Source organism: Equus quagga, chromosome 9 (assembly GCF_021613505.1).
Source record: "Equus quagga isolate Etosha38 chromosome 9, UCLA_HA_Equagga_1.0, whole genome shotgun sequence".
Taxonomy (NCBI): domain Eukaryota; kingdom Metazoa; phylum Chordata; class Mammalia; order Perissodactyla; family Equidae; genus Equus; species Equus quagga.
In genome coordinates, this window is record NC_060275.1 from 120,236,535 (window position 1) to 120,255,397 (window position 18,863).

At 55.6% G+C, this 18,863-nt stretch overlaps 1 protein-coding gene across 1 annotated transcript in view; it reads left to right on the forward strand.

Annotated features, from left to right (window-relative positions):
- The first annotated feature begins 9,244 nt into the window (after positions 1 to 9,244).
- The window catches only part of TERT (telomerase reverse transcriptase), a 23,463-nt gene continuing 13,844 nt past the window's right edge, over positions 9,245 to 18,863 (forward strand). The window contains 7 exon segments of the mRNA XM_046671018.1: positions 9,245 to 9,436; positions 9,438 to 9,464; positions 9,607 to 10,999; positions 15,147 to 15,342; positions 16,514 to 16,694; positions 17,624 to 17,803; positions 18,621 to 18,779. Coding sequence (XP_046526974.1) covers positions 9,245 to 9,436; positions 9,438 to 9,464; positions 9,607 to 10,999; positions 15,147 to 15,342; positions 16,514 to 16,694; positions 17,624 to 17,803; positions 18,621 to 18,779 — 2,328 coding nt within the window.

Below are 18,863 nucleotides of genomic sequence, written 5' to 3' on the forward strand. Positions count from 1 at the left end.
GGGTGATGCAAGGGGACTCTCAGACTTCGCTAGTGGAAGTGTAAACTGGTAGAGATCCTTCCAGAAAACTGTTGGCTCAAACAACAGACATTGACCCTCTCCCAGTTCTGGAGGCTGGAGGCCCACGACTGAGGTGTCAGTGGGGCTGGCTCCTTCTGAGGCTGAGGGCAGCATCCGTTCCAGCCGCTCCTTGCTTTGTAGATGGCTGTCTTCCTCTTCACAGGGTGTTCTCCCTGTCTACGTGTCTGTCTCCAAATTTCCCAATTTTATAAGGACATAGGCTTCTTGGATTAGGGCCCACCCTAATGACCACCTTAATCTGATCATCTGCAAAGACCCAATTTCCAGAATAAGGCCACATTCACAGACCTGAGGGTTAGGATTGCAACACAGGAACCCTGGAGGAGACACAGTCTACCATAAAAACTCTTCACATAGTCATTAGTTTTTTCCTTTTTTCTTGATCAATCTGCTTTTGTCAATGTTATTATTATTATCTTTTCAAAAAGAGTGAAGGTTTAGCTTTGATTCTTTATATTTTATTTTCTCTTTCATTAATTTCTGCTCAGATCTGTACTGCTTGTTTCTTTTTACGTACATCAGGTCTATTTTGAAATCTTCTTTCCTACTTTTGGAGATGGTCAATTAGTTCATTAATTTTTTCAAACAAGGCATTAAAGTTCTGTTTCAGGACCTACTTCTGGACAAAGAAGCAACAGGGGCTGGGTGTGCCCTCTGTCGGAAAGACGACACCTGCATGAGGTGCCTGAGCTGACAGTCCCAAAGACCCTGAGCATCAGACAGGACAGACGGTGGTCCCTGAGAGGCCAGGACCAAGGAGCTGTGTCCACAGTTCCCATGGGGAAGATCTTCCAGGCTCCAGTGTGTGTGCTGGGCAGCCTGGTGGTTTCCCTGAGGTGCAGAGATGGCGCTGGGGGGTCCCAGGAGGCCACAGCGCCCAGAGTCCTCAGGGTCGGCCCTGGAGAGAAGGCAGCTGCACAGAGAGAAATTTGGAGACCAGCAGAGCGTGGCCTGAGCACTCAGCTGGTTACCCATCAGTGCTCTTGCGTCAGGAAACCACCAAGCAGGAACCACCCGAGGGGATCTGAAGGACGGGTCCACAGAGCTCGCACACGAGCAGCAACAGTACCTGCTCCAACGAGCCAGGGTGGAAACCTCATGCTCAGGGGGGCGCCAGTGAGAGGACTCGAAGAGCCTGGCCTCAGCGGTCAGGGAAGAAAAACTTAATTTCAGACTAACCACTGCTCTGGTCCCACCAACGAAGCTTTAAGCGCAAGATCAAAAGGATCAAGCTGTTTCCAAGGACTTTAAGTGTTTCCCAGTAAAAGCTAAGAAAATATTTAGAGGAAGACAAAAATATCCTTCACCCGACAAGGTGAAATTCACAATGTCTGCCTCCAAATTACCAGATATGCAAAGAAGCAAGAAAATACAACCCACGATGGGGAGAAAAGTCAATCAACTAGAACTGAACCAAAAATGACAAATATGACAGAAGTAGTAGCCAAGGATAGTAAAACAGTTATGAAACATATTCTACATGTTCAAGAGGAAAGACTAAAGATGTCCAGCAGAAACATGGGAGACATGGAAAGACCCAATCAAACTTGTAGAGATAAAAACTGTAATGTCTGAGATGAAATATACATCAGACAGGATCTGTGGAAGTTTGACTTTGCAGAAGAAAAGATTTACAGGTTTTAAGACACAGCAATAGCAACTCTGTGAAATGAGACAGAATAAAAAGACTGAGAAAATGAGCACAGAGCACCAGTGAGCTGTGGGCAAACTTCGAGTGGCCGACCGTGTGTAAGTGGGGTCCCCGAAGGAGAAGAGGCTGGGGAAAACATGCTTGAAGAAACAATGTCTGGGAATTTGTCAAATTTGATTATATGTGTGTGTGTATAACCACGGACCCAAGGAGTTGAACAAACCCAAGTGCAAGAAACAGGAAGAAAGCTAAGAGGTACATCACAGTCAAACTGCTGAAATCCAGTGATGGAGCAAAAGTCCTCAAAGTAGCCAGAGAATAAAACATGCATGACGTACAAAGGAACAAAGAAAATGATGCGGAAGATTTCTTGTAGGAAGCAGGGCAAGCCAAAAATTAAAACACTTAAAGGGAAAAATCTCCTAACAGGATTTTATATCCAGTGAAAACACATTTCGTAATATATTTGAAATTTAAAGACTTCTCCAGACGTACAAAAACTGTAAGAATTCATCCCAGCAGACCTGCTCTACAACAAACGTGAAAGAGAGCGCTTCCAGCAGCAGACGGTGGTGCCAGATGGAAATCTGATCCACACAAAGGAATGAGGAACACCAGAAATGGTAACCACACGGATGACTATAAAGACTCGTTTCTTACTGCTTAAGTTATTTTAAAAGATAACGGGCCACTTCAAGCTGAAATAATAACAGTGTTTTGTGGGGTTTGTAACATACGGAGAAGCAAAATGTTCATGACGACAGCAGCACAAATGCCAGGCGGGGAGCTACGGCAGAACGCTGCTGTAAGGGTCTCATGCTGGACGTGAGGATGCGATGTAACTCAGGGCAGACTGCGATAAGTTAAAGATCTACACCAGAAACGCTACAGCTACCTCTAAGATAAAAGAATTATAGCTATTACGCTGCGAAAGGAGATAACATTGAATCATAAAAAATACTAAATGCAAAAGAAGGCAGAAAAATGGGGAAAGAGGAACAAAGAACAGGTGGGATAAATTGAAAACCAGTAGTGTGTGCTATTATAGATTTAAACCCAGCCATATCAATAACCACTTCAAATGTAGGCGGTTCAAACACTTCCCTTAAAAGGCAGAGATTGCCAGACTGAACAAAAAGGCAAGACCCAGCTATGTGCTGCCTGCAGGAGGCCCACTCGAAACAGACGCAAGTAGGTTAAAAATTAAAGCACTGAGAGAAGATTCACCCTGTGAGCACTCATGAAAAGAAAGCTGGACTGACTATATTAATATCAGGAAAAGCTGATTTTAGAGAAAGAACATTACCAGGAAATAAAGTCTTTTCATAAAAGTAAAGGTATTGGTTCATCAGAAGGACATAACAATCCCAAAGTTTCATGTGCCCAAAACAGAGCTTCAAAATACAGCAAGCAAAAATTGTTAAGAATGTAAGGAGAAATCGTGGAGTCCACAATTATAGGGGATTTCAACAGCTCTGTCTCAGTAACTGACAGAAGAAGATAAGAAGCTCTGTGAGAACACGGAGGGCTTGCAGGACACTGTCAACCTGCAGGACCTGCTGACAGACACCCGCTCAGCATCAGAAGAACACACGTTCTCCTCAAGAGCACCTGGAACATTCGGCCACAAAACAAATCTGAATAAATTTAAAGTGATTCGAGTCAGACAAATCACGTTCTCTTGCCCTAGTGGAATTAAACTAAAAATCAAGTAACAGAAAGATCTCTGGGAAAATCTCCAAATATTTGGAAATTACACATCACATTTTGAAATAACCCATGGATCAAAGAAGAAATCAAAAGAGAAATTACAAAGCACTTTGAACTGAATGAGAATGAAAACAAAAATATCCAAATTTGTGGCATCTTGATAGTAAAATGAAAGGAGAGCTGAAGCAGTCTGTAAAGGGAAATTGATGACACTAAAAACCTGGAGTAGAAGAAAAGGCTTCAGTGTCCTCAACTTCCACCCTAAGAAACTAAAAAGCAAATTAAACCCAAAGAAATTAGAAGAATGTAGTAAATATCCGAGCCAAAATCAATATAACAGGAAAAAATACAGAAAATTGACGAACTCAAAAGGTTGTTCTTTGAGAAGATCAATAAAACCGACAAACCTCTGGCCAGACCAATTAGGAGAAAAGGAAAACTCGAATTACAATACCAGCTATGAGGGAGGTGACCCGACTACAGATTCTACACATGTTTAAAGAATGAAAAGAAGATTTATGCCAACATAGTCAACATTTAAGACAAAATAAACAAATTCCTTGAGAGACACAAACTACCAAAGCTCGTGCGAGAAGAACAGGTCACCTGAATAGCCCTCTTTCTATGGAAAAACTCGAATTTGTAGTTAAACTTTCCCGCAAAGGAAACCCCAGGACCAGAGGGCTCCACGGTGGATCCCGCCCAATGTCTAGGGAAGAAATGACACCCATGCTGCACAGACTCTTCCGGAAAACTGAAGAGGATGGAGAGTTCCCGACAGGTCCCAGGAGGCCAGCACCACCCCACAGCAAGAGCACAGGAAGCCGCCACCAGGACAGAACAGGCAGACGGCACTTTAGGACGCTGTCACTCGGAGCCACGCTCAAGCTTCACTGCCATTGTTGTCAGTATTGTGGCCTCGTTCTTCTTCGAACCTCATGTGAAATCGTCCTTTGACTTTACACATGAGCGTCCGTTTCCTCGCTTGGGTTTCTTTCTCACGTCACAGACCTTCCTTCGTGAGGTACACCCTTCAGATCGTGCTGCCGCTAAGATCCCTCCAGGTTTGTCCAGATAAAACATCTTCATTTCACCTTCATTCCGGAGGCCATCACCACACAGACGGGGGGCCTCCTCCAGTCCCTTCAGGGGCTCTTCCTGTGTCGCTGTCGGGGGCGGTCATTCCATGCGGGGTGGTCTCTCTTCTCGCGGCTGAATTTAAGGTGTTCTTGTTGCCAGTCGTGCAGCCCCTTCCCTCTCTGCTTTGGTGTGTAATGCACTGTGTCCCCACGTCCTCCGTCACCAGCAGGAAGTCAGCCGTTTTCTCTCCAACGGTGCCTCCTCCATGGTTGCCCCCTCTCCTGCATCGTGCTCCATTCCTGTCTCTTAATCTCTTCTCGTTTCTAGTCTCCTTGCTTCTCTGTGCTGAAGTCTGTAGTTTTTTCAGATACACCATTTTCCATATTACTAATTTTCTCTACTTTGGTACTTACTTCATCTCACTGGATTTTTATCATTCGTTATTCAATCACATACATCTAATTCCAGACATTCCACTGGACTCCGAGTCCTCCTGGTCTATTTTAATAGTCCTGCCCTTTGTCTTCCCTTCCCTTCCCACTCTTGTTGTTAGATTTATAAAAACAAATTTGTGCTGTGCTATGAACCATTTCCAATAGCTACAGAGTCTGTGTCTGATCCTGCTGTTTTATTTCTGCCTCCTCCCATCATGGTGCTTGTTCCCTTGTGTGTTTGGAGGTTTCTGGCTGTGTGCTCATATTTGATTAAACTTGACCTCTAGGAACGCTGAGACCTAAAATGTCGATGGTTCCTTCCAGAAAGAATTAGACCTTGGTCGTATCCCAAGACCCTGGGCTCTGTGGACACGAGGCGCCCTGAGATCTCTCGAGGGCCCCTGCTACACGGGGCTGGGGCAGGAGAGCCCAGGTGATGTGGATTTCTGAAGCCAGAGTAAGAAGTCTGAACTTTATTCTAAGGGGCAATGAGAAGGCGTTAGTGGGTATAGCAGGATGTGACAGGCTCTTGCTTGTGCTTTTCAAAGGTCATTCCAGAAGCTCCCTGCAGACTGTGGCTGGCAAGAATGAGGAGCTAGAAGCCTGTTGCAATAACGCCAGAGATGACAACGGCTACATATGGCAGGTGCAGAAAGAGAGGAATTGGGTGGTCTCCTGGAACTGTGGCTTCCTCTTTCTTTCATCTTAAGCAGTGACCAGGCTGTGCCTGAAGGAAGTTCAGTTCAGTCCCTTCTTCTGTGAAGCTGCTGCAGCTCTCTGCTCAGGAAGACTCAGAAGCCCTGGCTCCGTGGTCATTCCCTCTTTTCTCTCCCATCTTCCCTGCTCTTCCGAGGGAGCAGAGCCGCCGGCTCACCGATTTGCCCAGCGCTGAGTTTCTCTGATGCTGGTGAGGCCCCCTCTTCTGAAGGGCTTCACGGGGGTGCCCTCCCGTGCCCTGAGCTGGGGGCCAGGCCGGGCGGGGCTGGGAGGGGCTGTTCACAGAGGGAGCAGTCAAAGGACTTAATTCTGTCAGTAAATTCCACCTTTCCGCATCCCAGTGGATCACTTTCTCTCACTCCTTTCTTAAATTTCATTGAATGACCTTCAAGAGTGCAGAAGCCCAGGGGCGTACAGCCGGACCGAGCCGTCTCCAAGGTGCGGGGACTGAGGACCCACGTGCGGAGGGATTTGAGCCCTGAGCGCTTTTTATTAGTTTTCCTAAGGTGGTTTAAGGCACAAGAGAAGGTACACAAAGGCCTGGAAGTAGGTCAGGATAGATCAGCATGGCAAAGCCGCCAAGGGCAGGAGGTAAAAGCCTCGCCTGCTAAGACAGGGAAAGCATGGTGGTCTTCCCTGCAAGCTGCCAGACCCAGGGAGGCTCTGGTGTCTGAGCTCGGTGTTGACACAGGACCCTGATGACCGGCAGGGCCATGTCCCCAGAGCCCCCCCCCCCCCACCTCCTGGCTGTGCTGCATCTCCCCAACACCAACCGGGTGCACTGGACACTGGCCTTGGACTCAGAGAGTCTCAGCTCTGCCCCAAACTATCGGGATTTTCAGAAGCCACCATCTCTGAGCCTGTGACAACGGAGATGACACTTGTCCACCTGATTCCCAGGGTTGCTCAGTGATGATGAGCTCGTGTGCACGAAATCCCTGTGGCGGTCGTAAGGCTCAGGCTCTATATAACTGGAGACCATTGTTCCTAGTCGTTTACATTTTCCACTAAGACTTAAACAAATGTTCCAGGAACCACTTCAGGAATGACAAAACAGAGGCACAAACAACCACTGCTTCATTGTGCTCAGCGAGACCCACAGAACCAGGAGAGGAAAGAAAACGGAGGTTTACTTGAGGCCCCAGGTTGGGGTGACAAATGCAGCTGGAGCCACAGGTCCCTTAGATTCAGAGGACCTGGGAGACAGAGCATGGACGCCAAGGGTCTGCAGGGCAGCTGCCCCACTGTGGGACGTGGCCTCGGTGTCATCTGCTCCATCCGCTTCCCAATGGCACCACACAGAGGCCCAGCCCCTCCGCCTGCCCCTCCGTGCTCTCCAGAAAACCCTTCCTGAACCCAGGTCCCTAACCCTGCCACACAGCTTTCTCTCCCCTCCCCACTCCGTGTCTAGTTGGAACAACAGTGCTTCCTACAAATGGGCGCCTGCAGTCCAGCGGGGGCCTCCCGACTGCCTTCCCCAGGTGAGCCCCATTGTCCACGTCCTGCGCACACTGTCGGAAATCTCTTCAAGTCGGTCCCCTCGTTTGTCACTGAGCCCCTGCCACACATGGGGGCCCCTCCTACTCCTTCAGTGACTAATGAGCATCAGGACAACTTCGTTTGGAAAGGCTGGTGTGAGGTGTGAAGCCCCCCATTGCCTTCCAGAAGACCTAGAAGGGGATTTGGTTGTTGTATTTATCCGAAGCCAACAAGATAATGCTTTTCGTGGAACATTTTTCATGTTTTATGCTGCAGTGATTTAAGACTATCACCAGCTTCTCAAAGACAGAATGACCATGCACGTGACACTGGAGGGGGCATCTGGGGGCGGACAGTTTCCATTCAGGCTATATATTGACACACTCTTCATCACTCGTGTGGTTTTCTGCCTCAGTTTCTCTATTCGTTTTTTTTTTAAATTGTTTTCTGTGCTGGTTTCTCCGGGTGAACCAGAGGAACTCCATTGTTGGAAAAGAGCAAATTTCCCAGAAGCAGCCCCAAATCCTCGGGTGGCAGAATGAGCAGTTCTCAGACGTGGCCCTGGGGCCTTGCCAGTGCTCGCTGGACGTACTTCTGTCTGGACCAGCAGCCCTGACCACAAGTCCACACGGCCGGCAGACCCTAAGCAAGCAGACGAGTGTGAGACACGTCTGTCTAGGGCGGGAGAGTGGAGCCTGTCTACATGCCACACGGGGATGCTATTTCCTGACCAGGGGTCTCACCACACAGAGGGCTGACATTTGTTCAGCCTGTTCCCTGTTGCCACAAGCCTCCCGAAACCCAGAAGTTTCCCCACTTCCCAGCGACTCACTCTTGAAGGTCCTGCAGTGTCTGGTCCGGGTGGAATCTCATTTGGGTGCCTCCTCTAAGCTGTCCTGTTCATGTGACCAGCCCTTGTCCAAACTGCCCTCCTGGGTCTGGAGACGGGTGACTGGAGGGCAGCGTCTCCATTAGTGAGCTGGAAGGCGGGGGCTTCTTGCTCCGCCTGGGGCCCGGCAAGGCTGTAGGCGGGCCCCCCCGACCTGTCCAGTCTCCTCTTCCTCCCGGTGCGTGGGACAGCAGGTGGTTCTGGGAGCTCCAGCTATGAAGGCGGCTGTGGGCAGGTGGTGACACACTGGGAGCCCATGGCTCCATTGTCTCTCCTACCTTTGGTGGATGACCTCGTGGTCACTGATGATTAGGGAAGTGATTTGGGATTTTTTTGTGGTTGGGACCACAACAGAAGCCTAAGAACCCGCAAAGAGAAACTATAGCCTGGGGTCAAGGAGACCAAGTCGTCAGGGGAAGTACTCCCGCTGACCACTTCCCACTGAGCGCTGACCGCTGTACATGTGGCAAGGCCTACCCACTGCGCAGTGACCGCTGACCACTGACTGCTGCTCATTGACTGCTGGCCACTGCCCACGCAGGAGGAGCTCAAGAAGCAGCACCTCGTGCCTGTCGAGGATGCACTGGTGCCCTGGGTTCCTGCACACATGGAGCAGTGGCGTCCATGCTCTCCTCTGTACCTCGTTATACATTCACTGCCCTGCTCCTTCCAAACCCCTCTGAGCCAGGGTCACAGCCCACATGAGAAGGTGACAAACCAGAAGGGCCCTCTGCTCAGGGGACGCAAAGTGCACCAGGTGCCCCGGGGACCGACGTGATGGTTCCCTGCCTCGGGGAACCCCAGATCCTGTCAGTTGTAGGACCCTCGCGGCGACCCCTGCCCCCTGGGAGGGGTGGGGAGGCTGCCCAGGTGCAGCTGCGCAGTCGGAGCACACCTAGTCCTCGATGACACCTGGGAACTGAGATCCTCAGGCCGCAGGGAGGGCAAAGGCCGCGCACCTGCCGCCCGCTCTCCCGCCCCTCAGGACTCCCGCGACCCCGCCCCCGAGCGCTGGGGGGCCCTGCCCCTTCCTCCCTCCAGCCCCGCCCCCTTCGCGCGGACCCCGCCGTGCCCGCCCCTTCCTCCCCGCGGACCCGCCCCGCCCCCGCCCCTCCCTCTGCTGCACACCGCCCTCAGGTGGATGCAACGTGAGCCGCCGCGTGTCCCAGCACGTGGGAGTCCGGGCCCCCGCCCTCCCCGGCGATGCCGCGCGCGCCCCGGTGCCGAGCTGTGCGCGCCCTGCTGCGGGGCCGCTACCGCGAGGTGCTCCCGCTGGCGACTTTCCTGCGGCGCCTGGGGCCCGAGGGCCGGCGGCTCGTGCAGCGCGGGGACCCGGCGGCCTTCCGCGCGCTGGTGGCCCAGTGCCTGGTGTGCGTGCCCTGGGACGCGCAGCCGCCCCCCCGCCGCCCCGTCCTTCCGCCAGGTGGGCTGCCCCGGGGGACCCGGGTCGGGCGTGCTGGGGAGGGAGGGGGGCGGGCCGTGGGGAATGCAGCAGGACTCAGGCTTAGCGCCTCGGGCTCCCGGGCACCTCCGTCCCCGGCGACTTAGACCACTCCCTCCCGCAGGTGTCCTGCCTGAAGGAGCTGGTGGCTAGGGTCGTGCAGAGGCTTTGTGAGCGCGGCGCGAGGAACGTCCTGTCCTTCGGCTTCGCGCTGCTGGACGGAGCCCGCGGTGGGCCGCCCGTGGCCTTCACGACCAACGTGCGCAGCTACTTGCCCAACACGGTGACTGAGACGCTGCGCGGCAGCGGCGCGTGGGGGCTGCTGCTGCGCCGCGTGGGAGACGACGTGCTCACCCACCTGCTGGCACGCTGCTCACTCTACCTGCTGGTGGCCCCGAGCTGCGCCTACCAGGTGTGCGGGCCGCCGCTCTATGACCTCTGCACCACCGCCGCGGCTCGGCCTGTCGCGTACCCCGGCCACCGGCCCACGCGACACGCAGGCGGGACCCAGACAGGCCTCGGACCCACGCGCCAGGTCTGGAACGGCGGCGATGGGAAGGCTGGAGGACCCCTAGGCCTGCCAAGCCGGGGCGTGAGGCGGCGTCGGGCCAGCACTGGGGGAAGTCCACCTCCTGCCAAGAGGCCCAGGCGCGGCCTGGCTGGGGAACCGGAGCAGGGGCCCGACGGGCAGGTGACCCTGGCGCCCCTGGGCAGGGCGCATGGGCCGAGCGACAGTGATCCCCACGCCGTGACGCCTAGCAGAGCCGCCGCGGAAGCCCCATCTTGGCAGGGCGAGCTGCGTAGGACTAGGCTCGCCTTCCCGCCTCTGGGCCGAGAGCGCGAGGCCAGCTCCCCACCCACGCGGCAGTCGCCTCGGCCTCAGGGTGTGCCCCGTCCCCGAGTGTACGCAGAGACCAAGCACTTCCTCTACTGCTCGGGTGGCAAGGAACGGCTGCGCCCCTCCTTCCTGCTCAGCTCCCTGCAGCCCAGCCTGGCGGGGGCACGGAGACTCGTGGAGACCATCTTTCTGGGCTCGGATACCGGGCGGCCGGGGGCTCCCCGCAGGACGCGCCGCCTGCCCACGCGCTACTGGCGGATGAGGCCCCTGTTCCGAGAGCTGCTCGCCAACCATGCGCGGTGCCCCTATGGCGCGCTTCTCCGGAAGCACTGCCCACTGCGCAGTGCGGCCACCCCAGGGGTGCCTGGCGACCTGGGGCGCGGTGGAGTAGGCAGCTGCACCCGGGAGAGGCCAGCGGCGGCCCCCGAGGAGGACGCGGGCCCGCGGCACCTGGTCCAGCTGCTCCGCCAGCACAGCAGCCCGTGGCAGGTGTACGCGTTCCTGCGGGCCTGTCTCCGCCGGCTGGTGCCCGGGGCCCTCTGGGGCTCCAGGCACAACGAGCGCCGCTTCCTGAGGAATGTGAAGAAGTTCATCTCTCTGGGAAAGCACGCCAAGCTCTCGCTGCAGGAGCTGGCGTGGAAGATGAGAGTAGGCGACTGCGCCTGGCTAGGGAGCCCAGGTGAGGCGACCCGGAGGAGGGGGCCCTGCAGCCCCATCCTGACTGAGAACCAGTAGGACCCCTCCTTGCCTACCCCCTGGAGGCTGTCCACTGGCTCATCTGGTCCTCTGCCTCTGACCCCCTCTCCCATCCAGTTTACATAAACCTACAAGACCCACATGTAAACCTACAAGACTTGCATGGACTCAGGTGGGTTCTGGCTCTGGGGGGCAGACCAGCGAGTAGATGGGGCACCCATGGAGCAGGGCTCTGGCAGCAGACAGAAGTATCTGGAAATTCTTGTGAGTGTGCCCACAGGCTATTCATGATCCCTTTTTGACTTCAAGGTTTGTCACCTTGAAATGGTGCCCTGCTGATAGAAATGGGGGGTGGGAGAGGAGGCTGCTCAGCCAGCATGCCGATCCGAATTTAAGTTTTAATGGTGTGTCTACTGTCAGGGCGTGGCAGACTGAGGAGCGTGGGACTGTCTCCTGAGCAAGGACCCAGCCTGTCTTCAGGAACCAGAGTGTCACCAGGGAGAGGGGAGCAGCGGGGTGTTCTCCGTTTCAGGGAGGTGGACCAGCACTGTGGGTGCTGGCAGGAAGTTTCCCGTGAACTGGGCCTGCAGTGTCCCCCCCTTTCAGTTTTCTGGGTTTGATGTTGAGGTTCCTCCTGTCCAGCCACCACGCAGCCCACTCTCGGCCAGCACCCTCCCGGCCGGCACACTAGCGCCAGGAGTGGACAGGACCCACTACCCTCCCCCTCTCCCCGATAGTGGAGCGGTGGGCACAACGGGCCCCGGTGTTTCCCACTTGACCTCCCCCAGACTCCCAGGACACTTAGGGCTGCTGGGAGGAAGACGGTGGCAGAGCCTCCACCAGAGCCGCGGGTGCCCCTGGGCTGCGCAGTATAGTCTCCCGGGGTGGGGCTTTGAAAGTGCCCGGCCCATCCCCAAAGATCTCCATTGCCATGGCCTCTAGTGGGGGCAAAGGGCACTCCCTTCTAGCTCCCTGAGACGCTCTGGGGCCAGGTGGTGCAGTCAGGGTGACCTTCCAGCGACTTGTTGTTTTCTTAATTGTGGGGGAAAAACACGTAAGATCTACCCTCGTAACAAACGTTTGTGTTTGAGACTGGACGGTATTGCTGAGTGTAAGCATGCTGTGGTGCCGCAGGCCTCCACACCCTTTTCATCTGGCACGACCTAGATGCCATTGGCCAGCACTGCCCTGTCACGTGCGACGACTTGGGTGAGCCTGGAAGATGCCAGGCTCAAAGAAGCTGTCACGTGACTCATTTGTCTCTTGGGGCTCGAGTTTGCTTTGTGAGAGGAGAGTTTGAGTTCTGTGACTCTGTTCTCCGATTTCAGACGAGCTCTGCCGTGCCCCTGTGTCCTGCGGGCACAGGGAGGTGGTGTTTCCCAGGTGACTGGGACCCAGCCCCTGGACCACCCTACGGCTTTGCTCAAGTGAGGCTCCTGCTCCTTTCCGTGGCTGTGGCCTCGGCTGTTGCCCACTGGCCGAATAAATGATGCACGGCACGGCCTTGGCCTCTGAGCTGCCTTTCCCAGTCACGGCTCTCTGGTCACCTTCCATCCTCTTCATCCTCTCCTTCCATCCTCTCCTGCTGGGCCCCCTTCCTCTGTGCAGGCCGTCTGCCCTGCCAGCACTCCATCCACGGCCCCCGGGCTTGTTTGCCTCTGTTGAATCAGCCTTGACCATTGTCCTGTCTGCTTGCTGCCCGTTGACTCCCATCGGCTCCCTAGTCCTCAGCCCTGGAGGCCAGACTGCTGGGCAGTCCCATCTGCTCCCAAGTGTTGCTAGAGACATCGCAGAAAGGATTCCTGATGGAAACTCAGGATGTGCGTCAGCCCCCCATCTCTGCCTCTCCCCGGGGCCACCATTGGGCTCATTGCCACCCTTGTTCTCTTCACCTGGGCCCAGATCAGGCTGTGCTCTTCCTCCAGTGGCCCCATCTCATCAACTCACACCCCACACACGATCACTCTCTCTAAACTGCAGTCGGGGTCTGGCCCTCCTGCTGAGGGCCCCTTGACCCCAGAGTGGAGCTGCGACGTCTAAGGGGCCTTGTTGGACCTCTCGTAGGCATTTGTCTGAGTGTCACTAAGTCCTCTCTGAGGGTGACATCCTTCCTTCTGTTTTTTCCGTGTCACTGGGTCATCCCTCTCCTAACTTCTCTGGTGGGTGGCTATGCATTTCCCTCTCTGTACTGCCTTAGCTGCACCCTACCTTGGGATGTGTCACTGTGCATTTCGATATCAATCACTTTTAAGTGTTTCCTCGTTTCTGCTGCGATTTCTTCTTTGATCGTGAATTATTCAGACGTGCATTTTTTACTGTGCAGATGTGTAGGTATTTTGAACGATCTTTTTGTTGCTGATTTCCAGCTCAGTTGTGTGGTGTGGTCTGTGTGATCCCAGTTGTTTGAAGCTGTGGAGACTTGTTTTTTAGTCTGGTATGTGGACAGTTTCCGTCAACATGCCTTGTGTGTTTGGCAGCCTGTGGCTGGTTGCTGTGTTCACCACATCCAGCTTATTAAGGTTCCGAAACATGGAGCAGGGGCGTGGTCTCACTCGGCCTGGGTCTGTCCATTTCTTCTCATTCTGGCAGGATTTACGTTGGGCTTTATTAGGCGCCTGCACCTTTTAGGCTTTTTATCCTCCTGGTGAATGTCTAGTAATTCTTTCCACCTTCGAGTCTGTTTCGGTGCTTGTGGAGCTGCCGCACTGGCTTCCTTTTGGTCCGTATTTGCTTCTCGTATGTTTTATTGTCCTCTAGTTTTTATTTCCGACCTCTTTTGGGGCGTCTTATTAACAGCACGCAGCTGACATTTTAAACGTTTTTCTATTCAGTCTGGCAGTCTTTGCCCCTGACCTGGAGAATCTGACTTGTTTTCATTTTCCCATGATTACAGACATGTCTGGATGCCCATCTTCTATCTTTCTTCCCAGTTTGTCTGCTTTTCCGTGTTCCTTGTTTCCTGATGCTGGTGCGCTCTCTCCCCGTGTCCTCGTGCTGGTTTTCCCTGCCGGCAGATAGAAATTGCCTGCTCTGCGTCCCCCTCGGGGGCTAGCTTCTCCCCAGCAGCACAGGGGCCTTGCTCTGCGTGTGTCAGTCTGATCCCCACCCGCTCCGCTCTTCCCACTCACCTTGCTCTGTCCACCTTTGACACCCTTGTTTCCGTGTCCTGTGGTCAGTGTTTGTTAGCTGTACCCCTTTCTCTTTCTTTGTTCACAGTCTGTCTCCTCTCCCACACCTGCCTCTGGATCGCCTTTCTTCTCCTTTGCACGTTTCTTTCATGTCAATTATTGGTGGTAAAGCCCCTGGCTGCATCTGTGCCGTGGCCCCCGTGGCAGCCTGGTGACCCCTGTGGTCCTCCTCTAATGACATTTCCAAGTGCATAGACTAAAATCAGAGCACCACAAAGGAGGACAGCCATCCCGGCCCGCAGTGCGTGTCGGGGCCCCTCAGTGCATGTCAGAGCCCCCGTGACGCATGGCATCCCTAAACTGGTGTGCGACCACCTCTGCTCGCCTGCGTTGTTCAGCCTAGAAACCCCCGGGTGCTTCTGGACCTTGCTGCTCAGTGACGATGCCTGAAATTGTACAGATCAGCACATGACTGTGTGTCACACATGTGGAGAGCACGTCTCTGCCCTCCATTCTGCTTGTCAACCAGGACAAATGATGACACCCCATGTCGTTACTGTCCAGTAGCAATAGAATGTGAGCCACACGTATAACTTAAAATTTTGAAATAACTTTAAAATTTTAGCCACCTCAAAAAAGTAAAAAAACCCACAACTGAAAATATACAACTATGTACCGGGGGGCTTTGGGGAGAAAAGGAAAAATAAAAAATCTTAAAAAAAAAAAAAAGAAAAGGTCAGACTAATTTAAAAACTTATTTCATTAAAGCCAAATATGTCCAAAATGTTATCACTTTAGCACATAATCAGGAGAAGCACCGTTGACGGGATGCTCCATGTTCTTCTGCCCGCGTCTCAGGGACCTGGTGGTGGGTGGCGAGGACAGTGCATCTCAGGCGGACCTGCCCCATTTCGGGCGGCCGTGGCTGCGTGAGGGATGGTGCAGGTGTGCAAGGCTCGCTAGGCCCCGGGAGACGTGGGCTCCATGCCCTTCTCATTTCAGAGGCTTGCTGCGTCCCGGCTGCGGAGCACCGGCTCAGAGAGGCGGTCCTGGCCAAGTTCCTGTGCTGGCTGATGGGCACACACGTGGTGGAGCTGCTCAGGTCATTTTTCTATGTCACGGAGACCACGTTTCAGAAGAACCGCCTCTTCTTCTACCGCAAGAGCATCTGGAGCCAGCTGCAGAGCATTGGGATCAGGTACCACGGTCCGAGAGCCCCCGCTGTCTCCGCGTGTCGGAGCAGACGCCCGCCGTGACTCCTGCTACTGGCTCCCCGGGCCCCTCCACGTGGGTCTGTCACCCCAGATACTCCGCGGGGCCATGCGTTGCTAGGGGCTGGGAGCCGGGGGACCCTATCATGGTTCTGGCCCACAGAGGTCCCACACTAGGCACGGACTCTGAAGCCCCCTTCTCTTACCCCTGGGGTCTCGAAAGTGGAAGAAGTTGATGCCGAGTGGAAACAGCAGTGCTGGGAGACCTTCCTTCCCGGCACGTGGGTCAGATCCTGTCTGATTCACACAGGGTGATGGGACTTGTGTCCTGTTACTGTGGGATGTGTCAGGACACAGGCTCCTGCTGTGAAACAGGCCCTGAGGCGGGGACTTCCGAGAGTTGAATTGCCTCTGCGTGGATTTGTCTCAGTTGCTCAGTGGCTATTTTATGTCCATTTCCAAGGATTCGGGTCAAAGCCGTGCCCGAGCCAGGACGCCTGCGGAGGGAGGCGGGGCGCGGAGCCGGGTGGCGCTGTCCTGCGTCTGGGTGAGGGTCTGAGGCCTTTATCCTGGCTCTGAGTTAATACACACATCCTATTTAATGATTTAAATCCTCCATGGTGTGTGATCTGGAGTGGCCATTCGGACATTCCTCAGAGGGACCGTGGAAACCATCCCTCTGCCCCGTGGGCGTTCATGTCCCGTGAGGGCCGTGTTCTCGGACGGCCTTCTCTGCTGGGGCCGCCAGCCCAGGGAGCGTCCTCGGCCCGGCGGCAGCCAGCCCCTCCCTGTGGGTGATTTCAGGGGACAGGCCAACAGGGAGCTGGCGGGTCCCCAGGGAGAAGATTCTGTTTCTTGGCTGTGGCCACACCGACCAGCCTCCTGCACGTTTCACCTGGAGGAACATGGGGTCTTTCTGCCTAGGGGTCCGTCCAGTCCCAGCCTGCGCTGCCTGGGGCTCTGCACCCAAGGGAACCGGGTGTCCTGGGCACCTGCCATGGAGGGTGCCCCAGCGGCGTCTGTGCACATGTCGGCATGGCTGTGGCGTCCCAGACTCCAGGCTCTGCCGACTTCCCAGGGACTGGTGTCCTCTGTCAGGCCTGGCTGCTGGCTCTTGCGGGGCCTCTGGGCCGCGTCCCACGAGGTCCTCTGTTGCAGACAACACTTTGAGAGGGTGCAGCTTCGAGAGCTGTCGGACGCCGAATTCAGGCGACATCAGGAAGCCAGGCCCGCTCTGCTCACGTCCAAACTCCGCTTCGTCCCCAAGCCCAACGGGCTACGGCCGATCGTGAACATGGACTATGTCGTGGGAGCCAGAACATTCCGCAGAGACAAGAAGGTCACAGCTTTTGTTTCACTTTTAAACAAAGTGCATTTAAACCCCAGGCTTGGTGTGGATGGAGACGGGCAACCCGGAGGAGAGCTGGCGGCCACAGCAAGGCCAGAGCCGGTGGCCTCTTGGGCTGTGGGAGGGTGGTGTGTGTGGACGGGGCCGTGTTCCCGGGTCCAGAGAAGGAGCTCATAGGAAACCCAGTCATAGAAGCTGCTGGTCAGGCTCTGAGAACCCACAGGGTTCTCGTGACGTGGCCCGTGACTCATGGGACCCACATGGTGCCCGTGGTCCTTTGTAGTGCCGGGGGGCTGTGTGCTCTCTCAGAGCCGGGACAGAAAGATTCAGGCTGTTGAGCTGTCACTAGCCAGCCAGGGTTCCAAGGAACCCCCCTAGGACCTCACCCCCGTGGGTAGCCCCCCATGGCTCCTTCCACCCCCCCCCACCACTGCATCTCTGTGTCCCGGCAGCTCTGACCCTTCCGAGTGCCTCCCTGTAGTGTTTGGGGCTATTTTCTCACTAGCGATGCCCCCAAATGAGAAAGTGAAACTGTTGATGTCGGTTGGGGACGTAGTTTGGTCTTGAGTGAAGGTGAACTCCTCGTCTGTGGTGGGTGGTTCCCCAGGAGGCAGGTCCCTCCCCGTCTGTGGCTAGGGGCTGGGTGAAGAGACATGGTCACATGTGTGGCTAGTTGTAATTTTTCCTATAGGGTTTCTGGGATCCCACGGTGGGTCCCTGGGGAGACCCCGGGGTCTGGGATGGCCATTCTGCCTCTTCCAGAGTCTGAGGGAGGCCAGGTGGGCATGGGGAGGCCTCGGGGGCAGGCGCAGAGGTGGGGAGCTGCCTCTCGTCCCTGAGGGTGCCATAGGTGGGGTGGTCCCCCTTTGGGCTGTGGGATGCTCTGACGATGCTGCTCCATCCTGCGCTGGCCCCTGCAGGCCCAGCAGCTCACCTCGAAAGTCAAGACGCTGTTCGGCGTGCTGAACTACGAGCGGGCACGCCGCCCCGGCCTCCTGGGGGCCTCCGTCCTGGGCCTGGACGACATCTACCGGGCCTGGCGCGCCTTCGTGCTGCGCGTGCGGGCCCAGGACCCGGCGCCCCCACTGTACTTTGTCAAGGTGGGCTCCTGGCTCTGGCCCCATCCCCACCTCACCCCCAAGTGAACCAGCTGGGCATTGGGAACGCCCCCTACCAGGCGAGCCCACATGGTGGGCCCTGGTTGGGGTGTGGGGCGTGGCCGGCCTTCAGGATCCCAAGTCTGCCTGACCAAGCGGCACCTTGGAGGAGCTGCATCCATGTCCCACAGATTCTCTTGGGTGCAGGGAGGCAGGCAACCCCATCTCCACTGGGGGCATCAGCTCCAGGGCGGAAGCTTTGGGCCTTCCCTGAGGATGTGGGATGCACAACTCTGCACCCCAACTCCACGGAGGGCCTGGGTTCCTGGGGAGGATCTGAGACTGCCGCCTATTCAAAGCACGGGGGATCCCCCATCAGAGAAAGAAATGCACCTGGCCCAGCTCTCAGCGCTGGGGAGCCCTAGTGCCCTGGTCATCAGCCTACAGCTCAGAGAGAGAAACCCAGACCCGCCATTGGGTGGTCAGAGTCAGGGAATGGAAGTATGTAAAGAGGGATGTAGGGCTGCCCAAGGGTGCTCAAAGTGGGAGGGATGGAGAGATGTAGAGAGAGGGGCGCAGGTCCACCCTAGGGTGCTTAGTCGGGGGACATGGGGCTGTCTCAGCGAGAGCCCCACTGTGAGGCGGGCTCGTGTGGCTGCCACGGGGCTGTGGGTTGGGTGTTCAGGGCCTCCTCAGCCCTCCTACATCCTGTAGACCCCAGGATTGCTCAGGGCAGGGTGGTGCCAGGCTCCGCCAGGCTGATCCCCGGGTGTGGGACGTGGGGTCCGAGGGGAGCACTTGAGCACCTGCACTCCCCTAGGTGGATGTGATGGGGGCGTATGACGCCCTCCCTCAGGACAGGCTGGCGGAGGTGATCGCCAATGTGATCAGGCCCCAAGAGAACACGTATTGTGTGCGCCAGTACGCTGTGGTCCAGAGAGGTGCGCACGGACACGTCCGCAAGGCCTTCAAAAGACATGTAAGATCCTCAGGGGTGTGTTTCTGTGGCGTGGGCTTGTCTGTGACACAGGCGTGTCTGGTGCAGGTGTGTGTGGCGTGTCTG